At 44.2% G+C, this 22979-nt stretch overlaps 1 protein-coding gene across 2 annotated transcripts; it reads left to right on the forward strand.

Moving 5' to 3' along the window:
* The first annotated feature begins 1 nt into the window (after position 1).
* TMEM169 (transmembrane protein 169) lies at positions 2-22979 on the forward strand. 2 transcript variants are annotated; one of them, XM_043577761.1, is made up of 4 exons: positions 2-112; positions 2832-2888; positions 17514-17878; positions 20228-22979. In XM_043577761.1, exons 3-4 carry the CDS (start codon positions 17608-17610, stop codon positions 20848-20850), a joined length of 894 nt encoding a protein of 297 aa, XP_043433696.1. In that variant the 5' UTR covers positions 2-112; positions 2832-2888; positions 17514-17607; the 3' UTR covers positions 20851-22979. The 2 variants fall into 2 exon arrangements, with proteins under 2 accessions (XP_043433696.1, XP_043433697.1); XM_043577762.1 differs by lacking the exon at positions 2832-2888 and having other exon boundaries at positions 16-112.

Genomic DNA, 22979 nt, shown 5'->3' on the forward strand with positions numbered 1-22979 from the left:
CCACCCGCAAGCCGAGGCAGGTCCCCAGCCTCCCAGCGGATGGCTGCTCCCGGGAGGCGGCTTCCTGACTCCGTCTGGGTCCTCCGCTAGACTTTGTCCCCGGCACGTGTAGGTGAGACTGCTTGTTCGTTGCTTTTTCTTTCTTTCTTTCTTTTTTTCATTTCGATGCCATTGTGGGGACCGGAGGAAGGGAAGCAGACAAAAAGCGGGCGTGTGCTCTCTCGAAAAATTCAATCCTCAGTGCTATAGCTCTCGTGGTTAATTAAGATGAAATAAATCTCCAGGGCATCTGGGGAAAGAGAAGCTGCAGCTCGGGAGCCCTGCTGCGCCCGCCTGCCTCCGACGTCCATGGATGCTCTGGCTCCAGTGGCTGTGGACCTCTGCTGGGAAGGAAAGAAGCAGGATTAGCCGCGGGGGAAGAAATCTGGCCTCCAGATCCTTTCACCCTTTGGAAGAGACCCCGAGGAGGGGGTGAGGGGAGGGAGTGAAGGGTGCCGTTGCAGTAATCCACAGAACCAAGATACTAAATGATTTTAAAAAATAAACTAGAACCCACCTCCAACTCGTCTCCCTGAAGAGGCAACATTTACCAGGTTTGAGATCTAATCCATTTCAGCCGGGCAGCATAAATTGATGAGTCTGCGTGCTGCCTGCAAGAACGCATCTGTAGGTGTGTGAGATCCTATCCTCCAGTTCATTCCTTAGGGAAGCGAGCATCCTGAGGATGGGGGAAATTTCTTACCGGCGGTTTGATACCCAGTAACGGTGAGTTATTATTATTCAGATCCTCCTCCGTATCGGCTAGCTTCATGCTGTCAACCCACCAGAGTGAGCTTATACCTGGACTGGCCTGGTGAGACGTGGCCTAAGAATTTGGCAAATCTGGGGGATGTGTGTGGTGCTGTGGTCTTCACAATCCAGGCAAGATGCTATTTCTAAGTCTGCAGAGTACTGTATTTTCCCCTGCAAGGTATTGAGATGTTGTAAAAGCAAACAAATGCCATCGTTCTTTAGTTGGGCCCACCCATCAGCTGGTTATTCACAAAGCTAATTAGAAATGGGGTTTGTTGAAAGTGGAATCAGATATCACTTCCTCTCTGGCCCTCCATCCCCCTGCCCTTCTCTGACCTCCTTTAAGAAATACTTGCCCGTCTGTCTTTGGAGATGACAGCTTCCAATCTACACTCATTAAAGAAGGGAAGAAATCTCTTTACCCTCCATTTGCTAGATAGTGATTTGATTCCAGTGACAAAGTATTTTTCTTAAACAGGAAGAGAAACAGTGAGTCAATTCTGAGGGCTTTCCTATTCCAGAAAATTCCATGCTTTCTTTCTTGGGAGCAAAGAGCACCTTAAATTTCTTTTAAAGATAATTTTATCAAAGATATAATTTAATGTGGTTTGAGACATGGTTTGGACCTGTGGATTCACAGAGCTGTGGCTGCCCAGGTGGGTCAGTGTGTGCCTGGCTGTGCTGCACCTTTGCGCGGCAGTTGGGCTGGGGGCGGGGAATTGAGGGATTCTGCAGTCCTCCAGTGAGAAGGTGACTGCACTAGCTTTAAGCCAGTTTTGCCTCTTGAGGATGACAAGGAGCCATTCCTTGGGTGCAAGGAAGTTGCAGTCTGAACAGTCAGAAAGCTCTATTTTTACAGTCCAAAGAGAATCAGTGATTACGAGAGATGTGGGGTCTCTCTTGAGAGATCCTCTGTTAAAATGAAAGGGCCGCTGCCTCTCACTTCACTGAGGGTTTGAAAGTCTGATTAACCCCCAAAGGCCTGGAAGTACAGAAACAGCTGCCTCTTGGAGGCTCTTTGTTTCCAGATTTTAATTCTGGCTCCTGTGTGAGCCATCTCCTCTGTGGGCATCTACGCCAGGCTCCACTGACATTCCTTTGGCCGAATCGAATGCTACCCTGTGCTCTGCATCACTGCCCCCTTTGTCCTAGGGAAAAAGGCATCTCCAGGGCCATGATCCTTCCACACTCCCCCTCTGTCATACCCTATTAGCACTGACTATTGACTCCCTGACTGACTGACTATTGACTCATGCATCTTTCCACCCCTGCCCCCCACCCCTCCCGTCTGCCTGGTAACTTCCTTTTCTCCTGCCTCAAAGCAGCTGCTGGCTCCTACTGACTGAGGCCTGTGAGACTCAGCATTCAGAGAATCTCGGTGCTAAAAGAATGTCAGTGAGGCATCTCGTCACTTCCCACCTAGAAGAAAGAGCAGGCCTGAACCAACTCACCTAAATAAGATTCTTAACCAGCTTTTTCTTAACCAGTATTTTGCCAATATTTATTGAGTATCTGCCACATGCTGGGTACTGTTTAGGTGTGAATCATACGGTACGGGGGACAGTACAGTTAGGTGTCCTGGCCTTTGGAGAGCTTTTTTTTTTTTTTTTTACTGTTTATTTATTTATTCATTTGAGAGAGAGAGAGAGAGAGACCAAGAGAGAGTGCGAGTGGGGGAGGGCAGAGAGAGAGGGAGACAGAGAATCCCAAGCAGGCTCTGAGCTGTCAGCACAGAGCTCGATGCGAGGCTTGAACTCACAAGTTGTGAGATTGTGACCTGAGCCGAAACCGAGAGTTGGATGCTCAACAGACTAAGCCACCCAGGCGCCCCTTGCCTTTGTAGAGTTTTTATTCTAGTAAATATGTGTGACGGCAGTGGGAATGGAAGGGTAGAAGGGGTATTATGTGTCATGGGAGGTAGGACAATAAACAAATAAAAGATTAGACAGTGAAAATCCAGTTTTACAGCTCTTCACAGTAAGATGTGCAAGCTCCTTGTAACCCACTACCGTCACTAACAGGAACTCTTTCCTCTGTAGACAGTCAGATGCCTCTGGATGATGAACCAGCCACAGTGTGAAGGCTTTTCAGGACAGGTAGGTTGAGCAATGACAAGAGAAATACTGCTCCCAGGACCATGAAGGAACAGGGTATAATCTAACTCACAGCCAGTTTGCAGTAACTGGCAAGAAGTTGGGAGGTTGGCAGGTCCTGTCACCTCATTGTTCCGATCACTTGTCATCAGTCTGAGCTAAATTCCCTTCCACCTTTACATTGGTGCGGCTGTCTTCTTGGCAGGGGCCAGTGGTAATTTTCAGTGGTAAAATAGTTAACATTTTTTTTTTCCTAGCCGGCCTATTGCATCTCACGGTGGTAAAACCACAATGCTACTGGCAGAGTATGGAGACTCCAGACAGGTGATAAGTGGCCCTTTGGGTGACAGATACAGGAATCAGAGAAGAATTGAAAGAGCAGTAAGGCTGGAGCAAGGCACAGTTCACTGCAGTAATAGTAGAAATTAACTTGAAAATGATCATGCTCTACCCTTCCAGCCCCAGTTCAGGTTCCTTGGAAGAGGGAGATGTGTCCATATGGGAAAGGTACAATAAAACAACTCCTGGGGGGTGGGGAATAAAAGAAAACCAACCAAACAAACAAAACAAATAAAACTCTTGTTTGTTCTTAAATCAATGGCACAGGGCACCCTGATTCGGAAACTGTATAAACCAAAGGTGGCAGAATAGCAGACCATTTATGTTCTGTTTGGGTTATTTGTGTGGTAATTTATTTAAATTTGGACTAATCATGATAATAAAATCAGGAACTTTCACACGAAATTCCAGACAACCCATACCAAATGGGCCTGCATTTCTCTGTGAAAGCACTTGGTTGAATAGTGGGCTTGGTGGGTTGAAGAGAGGGAAACGATAACTTCCTGTTTCAGACAAGACCTGAACTCTTATGCTTACCATAGCCCCCACCACTCCTTACTGTAGCCAGATGTTGAACCTTGTTGTCATTGCCATTTATTAGCTTTTTTCCAGCCATAATTCATCCATGTGAGTTACTTTCCTTCCTGCAATTAATTGCACATAAGGGCAGAGGCTTCAAAGCTTCCTGGTTTCTCCCCCCACCAAATCCCCAAGTTCTGCAGGGTATCTGGATGGGTTTGGAGAAGGCGCTGGATCACGTTTGCTCCGGTGACCATCTGGGAGCAGAGAACTGTGAGCAGACTCCAGGAAATTATGCCTAATAGTGAGAGGTCCTTGAACCAGCAGTGGAACACCACTCTGGAGGTGTGTGTTTTGAGCAGGGCTGGGGGCAATTAGTGACTGAGCGATTGGAGGGGGACTGGCCAGCAGGAAGCAAGAACTAGAGTCCTTTGTGATGACTCAGCCCTACAAAGGCATTATAGCTCGATAGGGATGCTCATTTTGTGGTGTTGTGAGTCTTTGGGCTTTTACTGAATGCCTAAGAGCTGTTGGTTTTCTTTTAATAAAACTGCTTTGGGGACACTGTTGGCTAGCTTACTAAAGCAGAGAACACTATCTGTCTTAGTCTGTCCAAGCTGCTATAATAAAAATACCATATACTGGGTGGTTTAAATAACAAATATATTTTTCTTATAATTCTGGATGCAGGAAAATCCAAGATCAAGGTACTGGCAGATCCAGTGTCTGGTAAGAGCCTGATTCCTAGATGGCCATTTTGTTGCTGTGTCTTCACAGGGTAGAAAGAGCAAGAGAGTTCTTTGAGGTTTCTTGTATAAGGACACCAATCTCATTTGTGAAGTCTCTACACTCATAACCTAATCACCCCCCCAAAGACCCCCACCTCCTCATACTGTCACTTTGGGGGTTAAGATTTCAACACATGAGTTTTGGAGGGCCACAAACATTCAGTCCATAATAACATATAGTATATGGACTTCTAGTGGGTTTTTGGTGGGGCTGAGCCAACATCAATGTGACATCCTTTGTACTCGACGGCTGAGTTGGTTTTTTTTTTTTTTTTTTTTTGAGGGGGATGTAGGGACAGAGGGAGAGAGAGGGAGAGAGGGAGAGAGAGAGAGAGAGAGAGAGAGAGAGAGAGAGAATCATAAGCAGGTTCCATGCCCAGCACAGAGCCTGATGTGGGGTTCAATTTCACAACTGAATGAGATCATGACCTGAACCAAAATCAAGAGTTGGACACCTAACTGAGCTAAGCTTTAGAATTTCTGGCCCACCCGGGAAAATAAAAACTGCTTAAACCAGCCATTACCAGGTATGATGTCATTTTATGCTCTAACTTTGAAATGTGTATCCAGATCTGCCTATGCATCAGGGCCGACAAATTAGAACACAGCAAAGAGATTAAGACATAAAATAACTTCTTGGACAATCCTAGTATATTAGGTAGGAGTTTTGTATAGCTGCCTTAAGAGACCAAAATAATCCTGGATTAAAACACGGAAAATACTTTTCTCTCATATTGCAACCCAGAGGAAGAGAGTTTATGGCTGTCCCAGCGACTTTGATTCTTTCCATCTCAGTCCACTGTCATCCTTAAGGGGTTGTTTTGTCTGCATGGCTGAAAATGACTCATCAAGTTCACATTCCAGCTCTCAAGAAGGTGAAAAGAGGAAGGAGAGGGCCACACAGGGAAGTTGCACACATCACATCTAATCACATCTTTTGGCCAGAGACTAGTCCTACGACCACACCTAGCCTCAAGGGATGCTAGGACATGTTATCTTTAGGAGGGAAGTAATGCGACCAGCTGAAACCTCCATTATTGGAGGAGAAAGTGGATACAGGAGAACCACTTATCAACTGTACCATAACGGGGCTTATTAAGCACAGGGGAACTGTTTCATGTCTCTTTATTAAACTTTTCTTCAGCCTCAGTTTTTGACAAAATCAGGCCAACCTTTAATTGCTACCACTTTAGACTGCCCCTCCCAACCCAAATCCTTAATCCAGTCACTTAAAAATTTTTTATTGAACACCTTTCGATGGCCTACTTATACAATACCATTTCCTAGACCCTATAGTCCAGTAGAGGAGATAAACAATAAACAAGTAAAATAACAAGTAAAAGTTACAGATGTTGATAAGTCTTGTACATGAAATAGGCTGTTGTGAGAAAGAATAATGAATAGCAGGATGGGAGCCTAGTTGAAGGTTTGGTGTTGGGAAAGCTCTGGAGGAGGTGACAAGTGAACTGAGACTTGGGAGAGAGAATGATGGTGGCCATGTGACAGGACGAGATTGGAGCAGATACCAGGCGAGGCACACAGTATTTAAGGCCTCAGGTGCTCCTGAGGAATACATAGGCAGCCGAAGTGATTGTAGTATAGGAGGTATGTATGAAGGAGGTGGTATATTGCATAGGATGGCAGGGTGGGGAGGGGCCACATCACACAAGTCCTTAGGCCACCAGAAAAAGTTTGGATTTTATTTTATACCAATGAGAAATCACTGGAGGTTTTAAGCAAAAAACAGCATGATTTTATTTGTTTTCAAAAGATATTTCTTACTGCTGAGTGGACAATTGATTGGAAAACAGCAGGAGTAGGAGCCAGAAGACAAGAAGCATTTTTTAGAACCACAGATGAGAAAGGATGGCCCCTTAGACAAGAATGGTAGCAACAGAGATGGGAAAAAGTGATGGATGAATTTAAGAATGCTCTGGAGAATTTCCATCAAGAGTGACTTAAAACCAGTTATTTTATGCATACGAGTCTAAGCATGCTCTTTAAAACCTAGTTTTCCCTTGGGATGACTGAGAATCCAGAGTTAGTGGTTGATTGAGGTTAATATCCTGCTGTACTATATTTGTTAATCATTGGACTTTGCCATAAGTGGAGAATATGCAAGGCCTGCCTTCCAGAGAAAAGAGCAAAGCCCTGTCTCTCCTCTGAATTCTATTGATTATGAAGCCTTGGAAACAGGGGAAATGTGTTTCACTCTCTCTTTTATGGAATCTAGAAGGAAGGAGAAATGTTCAGAACCTGCTTCTCAGATCAAATATTAATGGAATAAAAATGATATTACCACATAATAAAGTGGACAAAAATGGGGAAGATAACTTCCTTTCTTAACAGTTATATCCTATTTCTGAATAGGCATTTTCCTTTCTGCTCTGTCCTATCAGATCAAAAGGACATAGTGTCTACTACGTGCCCAGTCACAGGGTCTTACCATGGGAGGTGAAGAAGCATAAGACAGTTCCTGATTTCTAAAATTTTATAATCTCCCTGGGAAGATGAATGAGAACTAATGAGGTCATTCATACTCAATACAAGATGATATGAAATGCTACATAATTAAGCACTGAGAGAGCATAGTACCAATAGCAGAGGCTACCGAAATACAGAGTAGGAGAAGGCAAAAGAAAGGGATTAGCAACTAACATTAGGGAAGTATCAATCCATCCTAGGCATTTGACCCTTGAACACTTAGTCCATTGTCCCCACTGTTCTGCAACAGGACTGGGGTGGGGAGAGATGGGTGTGCTGGGGTAGTCACAGAAGGGGACACCAGTGATTGAGTCTGTCTTGCCCCCGGCTTGAAAGGGCTGGAGGAAAGTGAAGATGGTGTTAAAAGCAACATAAGTAGATATGTCAACTAGTCATGCTGTGGGGAAGGGGAAAAATTGCTACTGAATCCAAAGGTGGGGCATGAATTGGAGAACCTCAACCACCAAGCAGACCCTTTAGATATATTTTAGTCCAGAATGGCAAGATAGTGATGATTACTGGACAACATAAAAATGATGTTTTGTTCTGTTAATCACCATTTAAAATGGTTGATGAAGAATTCTGGAATGAGAGGCTGAGAAACCAGCTTGGAGGAAGTAGTAGGAGAGTGTGCTCCAGCGTGGGGTGGGGTGGGGGAGTAGAGAGTCAAAGGGAGAGATGAACAAAGAGATTTCCTGGGAATGACTGGCAGGACTCAGAGACGGATTACTATTAGAGACGTGGGAATATATCCCTAATATGCGAAACGGACTCATCAAAGACAACTCTAGGGGTTTAAGTATAGAATCTTGGGTAAATGTTGGCAGGCAGCATGGCCCGATGAATAGAACATGGGCTTTGAAACTAGCAAACCTGGGTTCAAGTCCCAGCCTCATCACCATGTCACCTTGAGCAAATTAGTCCTCTAAATGGGGATAATAATAATACCTATTAAAACAAAATAGTACCTACTTGATTGGTTTGCTGTAACAATTAAACAATATGATTACACCAAGGAGTTCTGGTTTTTACTGATTTTAAGTCCAAATGTCCTCATTCGTAAAACAGTATTTGTTTTATAAGATTGTTGTGCCTGAGACAATTGTATAATATCTGGCACATAGTATTGTCCAAAAAATATTAAAATATAATTAAATAGGAAAATGCATATATAAGCAATTAACACAGAACCTAACAAATTATACAGTCAGTAAATGTTATCTTTTATGAATAGGAACGGCATAAATGTTGTAGGGTTTCCTTCTTCATCCCTTTCTCCTTTCCTTCTCTGTTTTCCTATCCTCTTGGTAATCTAAGAGGTTAAGTCTGCTAGAAATAAAAATGATGAGTTTGGTTTGAACATGCTCAGCCAGACATGGCAAGATATTTAAGTGGAGAATATCTAGATGATATATTAATTCTATATAATTAATTCTATATTTGGGCATTCTTGGCATAGAGGTATCGATAGTCAGGAAGGCTGCATATTTCAACAGGAAGAAGAAAATGTGCTGTTGAGAATACAGGGCAGTCAGTTGAGAATTGAGTCTCAAAAGCACTGGCTATTACAGTTGAAGGAGACAAATAAGGGAGTAGAGGCAGACTGAGGGCATGAGAAGTAGCAAGAGAATGACGGGAGAAAGTCAAAGGAAGGGGGCGCCTCAGTTGGTTAAGCAGCTGACTCTTGATTTCGGCTCAGGTCATGATTCATGAGTTAAAGTTGTGAGCTCAGAGCCTGCTTCAGATCCTCTAGCTCTCTCTCTCTGCCTGTCTCCCACTTGTGCTCACTCTCTCTCTCTCTCAAAAATAAATACACATTAAAAAAGGAAAGAAAGAAAGTCAAAGGAGGTAAGGGAAGGTTCAAGAATGACTTGTAAATAAGGAGAATCAGATGGTAAAATGATCACTGTGGTCACACTGGTGACTTTCAAGGCTGTATTCCACCTAGAAAAGAGTGGCTCTATCACCAAAGGCAAGAGGAATGAGGTTGAGATAGCAAAAAGTGAAAAAACAAACACAAATCAAACCAAGAAAACAGAAATACAAACTCATCAGCTGTCTACTGCAACCACCACTAACACTTGACTTCTAAATCTTGGTTGGGGGGTGCCTGGGTGGCTCAGTCGGTTGGGCGTCCGACTTCAGCTCAGGTCACGATCTTGTGGTCCGTGAGTTCGAGCCCTGCATCGGGCTCTGGGCTGATGGCTCAGAGCCTGGAGCCTGCTTCCGATTCTGTGTCTCCCTCTCTCTCTGCCCCTCCCCCGTTCATGCTCTGTCTCTCTCTGTCCCAAAAATAAATAAACGTTAAAAAAAAATTAAAAAAAAAATAAATCTTGGTTGGGAAATTCTGGGCTTTGAAGTTATGCAAAGGCTTATATTCAAGTTATCACACTTCTTTATATAATGGTGAGCTTGTTGAGATGTGGAAATGAGGTAACGTGTAAAAAACTTACCTTATAGCCTGGCACATAAGGCTTGGTAAATGCTCATTTCCTGGCCTGTTCCTTATCTCTCCAAATGACTTACCTGTGTGTGTGTGTGTGTGTGTGTGTGTGTGTGTGTGTGTGTGTTGGAAAGGAGTTTGGGAGTAGGGAGAAAAAGATGGTAAAGGGAACAGGACATTGGGAGGAAAACTGGTAATGAGTGACTATAGATTATTTGGTGAAGAAGCTTAGTTGTGAAAGGGAGAAACAGGACATCATATAGAATAAGTGGCAAAGTGAAACCAGTTTTTCTAGGCAGGGAATTCTGGGATTGTTTGTAGTTAAAACGGAACCAGTGAAGGGGAGAAGTTGGACGTATTAGAGAGGGAGAAACTCAAGGATGTGGAAGAGGTAGGATCAAGAGTACAGTTGAGGGGCGCCTGATTGGCTCAGTCAGAAAAGCATGTGACTCTTGGTCTTGGGGTTGTGAGTTTGAGCCCCATATTGGGTACAGAGATTGCTGAAAAAATAAATAAACTTAAAAAAAAAAAAGTACAGTTAAAGTAGTCAAGAAGAAAATCTGCTCCCAGATCACTCACTCTGGGGGAAACGAGACACTGTTGTGAGGAGACTCATACAGGCCATGGAGAGGCCCAAGAGGAACTGAGTCAGCACCATGTGAGAGTGCCATCTTGGAAGCAGATCCTCTAATCCCATCCAAGCCTTCAGATGACTGCTGCCCTGCCATCTTCAGAGACCTTGAGACAGAACCATCCATCTAAGGCACTCTCACATTTCTGACCCACAAAAGCTATTCACGGGAGAGCCACAAAGTTATTAAGAGAATTAAATTGACAGAATACTAAAGGGTTCAGAGACTGTCCAAAAGAAAAAAAGGCCTTTGGATCCCCAAATTCTTTAGGTAGAAAGCAGACTAAGAAGCCTACCCACCACTCAGCTGAGACGCTCCCAGATTCCCGACACACAGAACTGTGTAGGATATAACACGGTTGTTTGTTTAAATCTCTAAATTTGGGGTAATTTGTTACATGACAATTGATAACTAGTATACTTTGCTCTGAGACACATCTGATCAAATGAGATCAGCAAACAAATAGAATTAAAAAGTTCCCACAAATTTAGGAAGAACCTTGATAACAAGTAATCACCAGAAGTAGTTTTAAACCTGTTTGATCAACAACTGCCTATGTGAATATGCTTTTGGATATTCCCAAAAAGCATGGCCCACCCATCAGTGAAAGCCCCAGTCGGCCAGTCAGGGGCAAATTCACTAACCTCACTGGCTTTTAGAAATGAGATACTGACTCTAACGGGCTGGTTTCCAAAAGCATCACTACTGAGGGAAGTTGTTGATCAATTGAACAGCTTTACAACTCGTTCTGATGGCTACTTTTTACCACAGCTACAGAGTCATCTTTTCCTAAGTTGGTGGAACCATTTAGTACTCTCAAGCCCCAAGCATGCATTTATTTTGCCCTACCACATCCCCCTAGGTGCCACCCTGTCAACAATGAGAGAGAACAAGTTGAACAAGAAAAATGGGGTTTGCAAGTTGGCCTTCTCTCCTCTAATCTTTGGAATTCCCATCTCCCTCTAAACATGTTAGTACATCTTAAAAGAAGAGGAAAGGGGTACAGAAGTGAACCCACTCTGGGGAAGCTTTGGTCCTTAGAAGATACCTTTCCTCAGCCTGAGATGTGCTTGAGGGCTCCACCCCTAGTTTAAAAACTCCCACTGTGTAGAAGGGTCAGGGAAGGCCCTTCGCAGGCTGCCTGGGAAACTACAGAGGAAAATAGAAGCTCTAAGTTGGAAAACACTGGATTATACTAGCCTCCTGTCAACCTTAAAAATAGAATATCTAGTTATTTTACCAGCAGAATGAGTTTATGCAGGAATGGCAAAGGAATTGCAACTCAGGACAAGCAAGCTATGATGAACCATAGACAAGTCCCAAGAGACAAAGGGAAGGTCCGCTTTTACTCGGTTTTAGGAGGAAATTGGGGAGGGTTGTTTTGAACAAGTTCATTGAAGAACAAGAGTTTAAGGCTGTGGCAGTTTCTCATTGGCTGCAAGCAGTGGTTAGTGAATTGTTGCTGGGACAGAAAAAGATCCGCCTTCCTTTTCATAAAAGCAGGAGATAAAATTCCAAGTGAAAAATGGCCTTAAGATAATTGTCCAGCTAGGGCGCCAGGGTGGTTCAGTTGGTTAAGTGGCTGACTTCAGCTCAGGTCATGATCTCCCAGTTTGTAGGTTCGAGCCCCACATTGGGCTCCGTGCTGACAGTTCAGAGCCTGGAACCTGCTTCGGATTCTGTGTCTCTCTGTCTCTCCAAAATAAATGAACATTAAGAAAAAAAAAAAAAAGATAGTTGTCCAGATAATTCTTAATTGTCTCTCTCTGCTGTTTGCACAGGTTGCACAGGTTGAGTGATACCTGTGTGACAGTTCTCCCGTCAGGGCTTCTGGACTCCATTTAAAAAAAATTTTTTTTCAACGTTTATTTATTTTTGGGACAGAGAGAGACACAGCATGAACGGGGGAGGGGCAGAGAGAGAGGGAGACACAGAATCGGAAACAGGCTCCAGGCTCTGAGCCATCAGCCCAGAGTCTGACGCGGGGCTCGAACTCCCGGACCGCGAGATGGTGACCTGGCTGAAGTCGGACGCTTAACCGACTGCGCCACCCAGGCGCCCCTGGACTCCATTTTAAATGAAGTTTCTTTTATTTATTTTTATACTCTCAAGCTCTGAGATTTGTACGTTAGGGTAAATATAAAGTGTTGTGCTCAGAGGTCACCCACATCCTAGAATTACCTTGGTATTGATGGGGTTTGAAGTGTTGGGGTTCCAAGCTGATGACCAAGAAAGAATTCTTGAGACGTCTTCGGTGCAAAAAGGTAGTTTTATTAAAGCACCAGGACGGGACCCGCGGGCAGAAAGAGCTGCCCCGGGATTGTGAGGAGTGACTGACTATACGCTTCGGAGTTGGGGGACATAAAGGCAAGGGAAGTTACACGTGTGGGCCTTCCAAAGGCAAGGGCATATGCCAAAAGAAGACTCACAGGATTCTGGAGGCCTGGCTGTTGTCAGGCTAAGGTTGTGTTTCCCTCTAGCAAAGCGTTAACATTAAGACAGTTAGGAGTTCTTGAAAGAAATGTTATATTCTGCTTGCACTGAGTCTTTGTCTATGGGCTGCAGGTTATAAGGAAATTTAATTTTATCTACCATTTCCTTCTGCCTTTGTTTCGCACATCAGCATGACTTACCGAGCATCAGTTTTACTAGAGGACTTGCACCAGGGAAAACATTTTTATATTAAATGCAGACTCTTAGAAAGTAGAATTCAAAATTCACAAACATTTTTATTTTTTATTTATTTTTTTTCAAAGTTTATTTCTGACAGAAAGAGAGAGAGAGAGAGAGAGAGAGAGAGAGAGAGCTAGAGAGCTAGGGAGGGGCAGAGAGAGAGGGAGACACAGAATCCGAAGCAGGCTCCAGGCTCTGAACTGTCAGCACAGAGCCCGAGGTGGGGTTCGAACTCACGAACCGTGAGATCATGACCTGGGCTGAAGTGGGACGCTTAACTGACTGAGCCACCCAGGCGCCCCCACAAACATTTTTAATAACAAACCTCTAGCCTTAGGGAAAGCTACAGCCTAACCTTCCAGTCCTTTCTGGCTGGATGTCTACTCTCTTCTGCACTGGGGCTACTTTGGTAGGAGAGCACTGTTTGAGCTTCTTGATACCATTAAGGCAAACATAAATACTCCTTAAGGTAATGTCAATATTCTAGTGATTGTGTTCTTTGTCTTCTAGATATGTTTATTTCAGGAAGCCTTTGTGTCCTGGATCACTCTGTTCTTAGGTGTGTAATCTAAGATGTCTTTTAGTCTGGCCACTTGCACGTGTAAGATTGTGAAGATAATGAAGCTCTTTCTGTTTAAACAGCCTCCCCTTCCCCAGGCAACGTCAGGCTGTGAGGACTTCCATAATGTTCCACTTACACCTGTGGGCATCTTCAGTTCTGTCACTTAGCACCTTCTTTGTCCCAGTCCCTGGGCAATGTGTTCCAGATACCTGCAAGGTGATTAGGACTAAGTACCTGCCATCCAGTGGAGAGACTGAGAAGAAAATTAACAACTGGAGGACAAAGGAGAACCTGGGCGAGAGGGCAGTAAGCCAGAGCTACTTGCTGGGAAGGTAGTTCAGCCTTTCTGGGCGAGGGGTGGGGGGGAGGTTCCATTGGTCTTAAGATGCATCCAAATTTTAGAAACATTAAGATGAGGAAAAAAATGTGTGTTTTGGCATTTGAAGAAATATGATATAGAGTCGGCCTTGTCACATGATAATATCAAAGATGCATAATTTTAATACAGGAGATTTGCTTCAATTTGAGTAGCGCTTAGAGCCTAGTTAGATTTTTTTGGTCTGTTATTTTTGCCCCCCTGGCAGAGCCAGCCCACTAAACATTAGGACCATTTAATACAAATGAGAGGAGAAGCCTTGTTACTGAGCATAAAGAGAAACCAAGGAGTGTGCATGTGGGATTGAAAGAGAGGAAAAACTCAGAGACCACTGAAAGAAAATGAAGACTTGGAAATTGAGAACAAAAATAACAGAAAACTGGCAACCTGGAGTCATAGAGAGTGGCCAGTGTCCAGGATCCTGGGGTGGTAGGGTTATGAGTAGAATCTAACAATTCTCAATGAGTTGTTTGTGAACCGGGGAATTTGCTAAATAGTTTTTACCAAGTATAAACAGGTATTTATTTGGTAAATAGTTTAGAAATTTTTCCTATTAATAGAAGTTGTTGTTGTAGTCAGATATTTTCCCAGTATAATTACCAATCATATTGGATAACAACAAGGTTGTTTGCCTCCTCTACCCAGTTTAAAACTGGGTTTGTTAAAAGTGCATGTGAGGGGGGCACCTGGGTGGCTCAGTTGGTTAAACATCTGACTCTTGATTTGGGCTCAGGTCATGATCTCACAGTTGGTGAGTTCAAGCCCCACATCAGGCTCTGTGCTGTTGGTTCAGAGCTTCCTTGGGATTCTCTCTCCTCTCTCTGCTCCTCCCCTGCTCTCTCTCTTTCTCTTAAAAATAAATAAATAAGCTTAAAATTTTGGGGGGGCACCTGGATTGCTCAGCCGGTTAAGCTTCTGGCTTTGGCTCAGGTCATGATCTTGTGGTCCGTGAATTCGAGCCCCGCATCAGGCTCTGGGCTGACAGCTGAGAGCCTGGAGCCTGCCTTGTATTCTGTGTCTTCCTCTCTCTCTCTCTGCCTCTCCCTGTTCGCACTCTGTCTCCCTCTTTCTCTCTCAAAAATAAACGTTAAAAAAATAAAGCGCATATGAGTATTCTGGTTAGTAAAGGAAGAAGAAATAAGATAAATGGAATACCACTATTTTGTAACTCCTGATGAATTGATGGGTCTAGACAGTGATCATCAATGGGTACCAATTTCACAAGAAATGGCCAAATTGCCATTAGGTGCCTTCACACGGTAGTACAAAATGCCCTCTATAACACTGTCTGGCCAAAACAACCAGCCAAAAACATTCTAACATGAATCTGATCAAGCCTATCTAGCTACCAATTTAGAGGAAATACATGGTTCAGAGGAACACCCTACAGGAATGAGATTAGCAAAATCTAGGTCATGGCAATCTGCAGGATAAATGACCCGCCTTCTTTAACAAGGAAATGGGAAAGGAAAAAATTGGAGGGTGAGCATATAGACCTGCACTGTCCAATAGAGTAGTCAGTAGCCACATGCGGCTATTTTTAAATTGGTGAGAATTCAATTAAAAAAAAAAAAAAGCAATTCCCCAGTTTATGAGTATCATTTCTAGTGCAATGCAGAAATTCTAATGGACAGCATTGCTATAGACAAACAATTATAGGATTTGTGTGCATTGCATAGACCTTATGTGGATCCCAATTCTAGAAAATAGACTTTAAATTGTTAAACAGAGAAATTTTTTTTTTTAATTTTTTTTTTCAACGTTTATTTATTTTTGGGACAGAGAGAGACACAGCATGAACGGGGGAGGGGCAGAGAGAGAGGGAGACACAGATACGGAAACAGGCTCCAGGCTCTGAGCCATCAGCCCAGAGCCTGACGCGGGGCTCGAACTCCTGGACCATGAGATCGTGACCTGGCTGAAGTCGGACGCTTAACCGACTGCGCCACCCAGGCGCCCCTAAACAGAGAAATTTTAAGTGACTGGATATTTGATGACATTAAAGAATTGTTTTTATTTTTAAAATATTTAAATATTTATTTATTTATTTATTTACTTACTTACTTACTTATTTAGAGTGGGGGGAGGGACAGTGAGAGAGGGAGAAAGAATCCTAAGCAGGCTCCACGCTGTCAGCACAGAGTCTGACGCAGGGCTCAATCCCACTAACTGTGAGATCATGACCTGAGCAGGAATCAAGAGTTGGATGCTCAATCGACTGAGCTACCCAGCTGCCTCAAGAATCGTTTTTAAAAAATGAGGTGTGATGGGGTGCCTCGGTGGCTCAGCTGGTTAAGCGTCTAAACTCTTGATTTTGGCTCAGGTCATGATCCCACAGGTTCATGAATCTGGGATGAAGCTCTGGGCTGTCAGTGCAGAGCCTGCTTGGGATTCTTTCTCTCCTGTCTCTCTGCCCTTTCCCCTGTGTGTGCTCTCTCTCTCAAAATAAATAAACTCTACAAAGAAGCTCTTTTTAAGAAATGAGGTGTGATGATGATATTGTGGCTTTTTTTTTTTTTTTTTTAAGAGAGAGAGAAAGCATGCATGCGTGCAAGCGCAGGAGAAGCAGAGACAGAACATTAAGCAGGCTCCAGGCTCAGTGCAGAACCTGACTCGGGGCTTGATCCCATGAGCCTGGGATCATGACCTGAGCTGAAATCAAGAGTCAGACACTCACCGACCGAGCCACCCAGGCACCCCTGTGGTCATCTTTTTTTTTTAAAAGAAGAGTCCTTGTATGTAAGAGGTACATACTGAAATAGTTAGATAAAATGGTGTCTGAGATTTGCTTTTAAATAAATTGGCTATGAGTATTTTGATTACTGTTGAAACTGGGTGAAAGGGACAATGAAATTTCATTAAAATTGTTCTTACTTTTGTACAGGTTTGCCTCTTTCTAGAATAAAAAGGTTCTCCATTTACATAATGACATATTTTTGAGTTTCTATTTTTGTTTGTTGTTGTTGTTTCAAAAAGCATATGAGTACCTAGCTGCCTCAATATGACTAACTGGGAATTTGCTAATTTCCCCCTCTTTAGTAGCAGCACTGAAAACATTTCTCTCCTCTTAATGGTTCAGTGTACCCAAAACACAGGCCAATCAGTGTCTTCTTTAAAAGATGTTATACAGACTTTCCTCTGTCCCTACCTCTCTTTACCTGGAGGACAGAAAGAGGAGAGAGAATCTTAAAAGCGGAAAAGTATACATCCTCTCTACTGGTCTCCCAGAATGCGCTAGGACAGATATCAGGAATTTTCTGGGATCTTGGGCCAACAAGAAGCCAGGATATGGGTGCCCTTCGTACAATAACACCATGGTAGACATGGTTGGTGATGTTGTGCCATCTTTGGGGAGCTTACTGAAAGTTGCTTTCATCCACTTGAGTGTAGTTGTAATGCAGGTCTCGGCAGCCAGAAGCCTGAAGTACTGGTCCCCGCCATCCAAATCGCCATGTTTGGTGGGAGTGACAACAGTTTTTAACTCCCATTTATCTATAGGGCTTCCTCACCCAACTTCCTTTTACTCAGCATCTGGCTAAACTGAGGAGTTTTGCATGACATTACAAGGTTGTGTAAATGACAACGTATTATTGCAACACACATACAATTTTATTCACAGGAATCCAATTTTGTGAGAGTATTTCCGCAGCACTCCCAAAATACAGTGTTATGAGACGCAAAGGGAGGAGAAGGCTTCTGCCAAGTTGAGAATCATTTCCCAGACCCCTTTCCATCTCACCCTACTTGCTTCCTGTTGATGGCTTTGCTTTCCTATTTTATGTGGAACTTATTGGTGGAACATCTTTGCATAGCCCCATCCAGGAAGAAGCTCTGTGATGTGTGGGTCGTGAGTTTGCTCAAGCAAGTCAGACTCTTCACAAGGAATAGCGAGACGTGAGGACTGGGATGGAAGAGCTGGCACCAGTAGAAGTCCAGGGACAGCTCCCAAGCCCCCACCAGGGCTCTCTGAGGAAGGCCATGGCCGCTGCCCTCGCCCTGGATGGGGAATCCACAATGGGTCGCCGGAAAAAGAAGAGGAAAGAGTCCCGCCCAGAATCTATCATCATCTACCGGTCAGAAAATGAGAAACTGGATGAGGAGCCTGGGGAATCAGAAGGTGGAGACCGACCTAAAGAAGAGGAGGGGGATGATTTCCTAGACTATCCTGCAGATGATGGTAAGTCTCTGGGGCCACTTACTTAAAGCCACAGGAAGGAATGAGGATTCTCCAGAAGATAGACAGGGATTCCCTCAATGACCTATTTCTTCTTGTTGATACAGTTCTTCTCACAATGTTGCAGTCTTCATTCAACAAAGGAACAGTATTTATTAAGCATTTACTATGTTCTCTTCTCAGTGATATGGAGACCTCTGTCCTTTCTGAACTCCTAGTGCAATAGAAGAGACTGACTTATACACAGAAATTAGTAACACAAGGAGATTATGCTAATTATTTAATACACGTAAGATAAAGAAGCTGATAGTTGACTTTTACAAGAATCGGGAAAATGCAAATTATAACAGCAAGAAGTTATGATATCCCTTTACACATAAGTTGGCCAAAAGTTGGGTAAAATATGATAACATCAATCTGAGAAAATGGATATACTCTCATATACCTCAAGGAGAAATGGAATCTGCTTTACCCACTTTGTAGGGAAGTTTATCAGTATTTATTAAATTCCAAATATGCATATCTTATCGTCTAGAAATTATTAGTATCTACCCCATGAAACTTATGCCCATAGGCATAAGGATGCATGTATAAGAATGTCTGTTGCTGCTAATGAAGCCGTGGACTGTCTGGATTAAGCACCACCACGCAGCAGTAGACAGGTGAGGTATATCTATTTGTGTAGATGCTCTAATCTCTAAGACATAGGCCCACAGTAGACAAGGCAAGCAATGTCCCTGCTCTCATGCAGTTTACCTCCTAGTCAAGAGAAGACAGACAGTGAACAAGTCAGTAAATAAAAGGTAATTTCAGGGAGTGATATGAGTTGCAAAGACAATCAACCATGGCGATGGTGGAGGGCATGGGGGGAGAGATTGCATGGCTATGCAAGGGCCTCTGAGAAGTGACATTTGAGCTGATATTAAGGAGCTAGCTATGACATGGTCTTGGGCAGAGCTTGTGGAGGAGGGGGAGCGGCAGGGGCAAAGACCCTACGATGGGAGCACCACTGGCCTATTCAGAGAATGGAGCTATTTCTGTGTAGGGAGTATAGGGAACTGTGGGAGGATGGGAAGAGGTGTTTAAGAGGATTATGCTGGGCCTTGCAATCATAGTAAAGAGTTGGGGATTGGTTAAAAGTGTAAGGGGAAGTCAGTGGAGGGCTTTAAGCAAAGGAGAGACACCATCCCATTTATATTTCTAAACAACCACTCTGGCTTCTCTATAAAGAGTGGATTATAAAGGGTAAGAGTGGAAGCTGATGAGAGACTGTCGTATCACTGCAGCCACGACGGCACTAACATAGAGGCCAGGACAGGTGATAGCGGGAGAGACAGCTAGGGAAGAGAGGCAATGTGGAACTTGTTAACGGATCAGAGGCAGGTAGCGAGAGACGGGGAAGAGTCAGCAATGACTCCACAGAGAAGTAGGTGGTGGTGTCATTTACTGAGATGCGGGAGATTGTGAAATCCTTAGGTTCTGGGGGAGCAGTACAACTCTTCTATCTGAATAGTCAGAGTCCCGGCCACTCTCCCAGGACCTGCTCTTTAGGAGGGTCCATTCGGTCCCTCTTGCAGTCAGGGAGCGAGAAGTCCTGCCCATACTCTCCCCCACCTCCACTCAGAGACTACTTTCACATATGAAGGACCACAGACTTCCCTGTTTCAGTATCTCCAGCCTCACTCCAGGATGGATGGCCGAAGGATGGCCGTTTAATGGTGGTGGTGGTATGTGGGTGTGTGCATGTGGAGGGGGGGCATTTGTGATACGGGTGGTGTATGTGTGGTGTGTGTGTGTGTGTGTGTGTGTGTGTACAGAGCTTGGGTATGAGGGCTGAGATGACCCCAGGCATGTGAGGAAGCCTTTTCTCGTGGAAGCACAGAGACAGGGCTGAGAAGGGAAGGGGAGCAGGGTGCCCATCAGTCTATACACACACGGTGCCATCTTCACACACGCTAGTAGACGCTCCCAAGCAGTATTTTCACAGCACTTATACACTAGAAATAAGATCATTCTAAAGCAGTGTCTGTGGCAAAGTCCCTCACACCTCTTCACATCACAGAGACTGTGCCAAGATTGAGGCCCAGAGAAGTGGGGAGACAACACTCTCCTGCTTCGCCATTTTCTCAGGGCCCACCCGTGTGGAGGGAGAGTTGACTGGGGGAGTAATAAGACCAGCGGTCACCTTCCTGAGGGAGGTCCACTCAGTCCATCACTGAATCACTGACTCTAGGACTGGGCCAGGTGCTATGAAAACAGGAACTCTTGTACCCAGCCCCCAGCTCAGGGGATGACACTGTGATGAAATGCCCACTCTTCTGACCTTGGCTTCACCTCCTTAATGCCCTGCAGGTATGTGGAACATGCCTTTGGACAGCCGCTATGTCACACTAACCGGGACCATTACTCGAGGGAAGAAAAAGGGCCAGATGGTGGACATCCACGTCACATTGACGGAGAAGGAGCTGCAAGAATTGACGAAGCCAAAAGGGTCATCAAGAGAAGTAACACCTGAAGACAGAAAGGCCTGCCAAATGGGAGTTGACCGTGGGCCCCATGTGGTCCTTTGGACGCTGGTCTGCCTGCCTGTAGTCTTTATCCTCTCTTTTGTTGTCTCGTTCTACTATGGCACGATCACCTGGTACAACATCTTCCTCGTGTACAACGAGGAGAGGACCTTCTGGCACAAGATCTCATGTTGCCCCTGCCTCATTCTCTTCTATCCGGTGCTCATCATGGCCATGGCCTCTTCCCTGGGCCTCTATGCTGCTGTGGTCCAGCTCTCATGGTCCTGGGGAGCATGGTGGCAAGCTGCCCGGGACATGGAGAAAGGCTTCTGTGGCTGGCTCTGCAGCAAGCTGGGCCTGGAGGACTGTTCTCCCTACAGCATCGTAGAGTTGCTTGAATCTGACAATATCTCAGGCACTCTCTCCAACAAGGACTCCGCCCAGGAAGTAGAAACTTCCACTGTCTAAACTTCCAAGAACTGATTTCCTTCTGTGGTCCCAATAGCCTATATATCATCTTCCAATTCCAGAAGATTTGTTCTTTACATTAGCCCCCTACCCCTCTCAGTTCTGGAAAATTCTAGCCCACACTCTTCTGTCCTACCATCTTGATGGTTCCAGGAGAGCAGGGAACAGAAAAGCAATTTATGCCAAAGCAATCCAGCCATGGGTGAATTCTTCTCATTCCTTGCTCTAAAATGACCATTTATCTGGGACAGGAAGCTTAGTTGTGTGTAAGTTCAGGAGCTTGAAGATACTGGTGCCTGGAACCCAGGGGGGTATGTGACTAAAGGTGACAGGGTGAAAAGGGAGGCGCCAGGGAGACCAAGTTCACCAAAAAGAAGTAGGATGGAGAGAAACAGGAAGCAGGGCTACCACAGTGTAGCAGGGATAGTGTAGTAAAGATCTGTGTGTATCACTTAGATTTTGATTTAGTGGCATATGATTAAAACCCTAAAATATCCGTAGTTCAAATAAGATGGAAGGTTTTTTATTTCTTGTGCAGAAGTCTGGGGGCAGACCATCAGGGGACCTGATGAAGTCATCCAAATCCCAGGCTTTATTCCCCTACCATTAGTAGGAGGTAGCCCTCTTTGTCCTTGTCTTCAACACCTCTGTGCTGACTCCAGCTCTGGCCATCACACCCACCTTTCTGGCAGGGCAGAGGAAAGGGCAAAGTGCCTATCTTCCCTGTTTAAGGAGACTTCCCAGAAGTGTCACTCAACAGTTCTTGGATCTTATTGGCCAGACCTTAGTCACATGACCTCACAAGCGCAATAGACTGGGAAATGTCTTTTGGTTGGGCAGCTATATTCTAGGCTAAATTTTTGGGTTCTGCTAATTTAAGCAAAAAAAGAAACATGGCTATTTCGGCAGGCATGAAAGAATCTCTGCCTCACAGTAATTACTTAAATATATCCAGATGACAACGTGCTAATATAGTTTTATTTATTTATTTATTTATTTATTTATTTAGGCCTGAATGTTACACAGAGATTTATACATAGATACTAGCTATATATACTATGTATATGCTATAAATAGATATTAGCAGCTCATGTACTTTGCAATAAGTCTGTAATGTCATGTGGTTTCAGGGTTTTAGGAAGGAAGAGTGAACAGTTGAATGCAATTGGTAGCATAACTTTTTTCCTGGTAGTGAAGGCAGGACTGGGCAGTGATACTTAATCTAATCTACATATTAACGATTGTGTAGGGAGGGATTGAAAACTTCCCCCAACAGGGATCAGTAGCCCTAAGCATGTAGAAGACAGAGTTAGCTTTCTGTCTTTTGGCAAGACCTCACTTACAGCCTCACTCACTCAGACCTTTCTGGAGTTTAAGGAACAGTGGCTTTCCACTGTGAAGCTTGTGTCTTCCTGGCCACTAGGGGGTGTAAGCCAGATGAATACAGTTTGATAGAATCTGAACCTTTTTTCCTTTTTTTAAGGTTATTTATTTATTTTGAGAGAGAGAGAGAGAGGGAGAGAGAGGGAGAGAGAGAGGGAGTGCATGGGAGGGGCAGAGCCAGAGGGAGAGAGAGAGAATCCCAAGCAGGCTCTGCATTGTCAGCACAGAGCCCAAGCACTGGGGGCTTGGAACCACGAACCTTGAGATAATGACCTGAGCCAAAATCAAGAGTTGGACGCTCAACCAACTGAGCCACCCAGGTGCCCCAAACTTTTTTTTTTCCTTTTTAAATTTATTCTTGAGGGTGTCTTTCTAATTTCAAAGAATTGAATCCCAAGAGGTCAAGCAGATTTTGGAGGTTCGGATCCTCACAAGAACAGCTGGTGCCCATTTCTTGTTCATGTCTCAGGAAGAAACTGTGGAAAGACCTGCCGTGAATCAAACCAGATGAGTCAGTAGTGCCCTCTCACGGAAGGCCCGGGACATTTGCCTAATGTATGGCAAATGCCACCTTCAGAAGAACCCCTTTTGAAAACGACAAAAACTTAGCTTCACACGAAACGAAACAAAACTTTGTCCAGCATTTTTGAAAATAAACTTGGTGCTCTCCGGTGCTTTTGCAGAAATGTAAAAAATTGAAATGAAGACAAAGAAAATAAAAATAAAATCTAATTAACATTTGTTCA

This window comes from Prionailurus bengalensis, chromosome C1, assembly GCF_016509475.1.
Source record: "Prionailurus bengalensis isolate Pbe53 chromosome C1, Fcat_Pben_1.1_paternal_pri, whole genome shotgun sequence".
In the NCBI taxonomy this organism is placed as follows: Eukaryota; Metazoa; Chordata; class Mammalia; order Carnivora; family Felidae; genus Prionailurus; species Prionailurus bengalensis.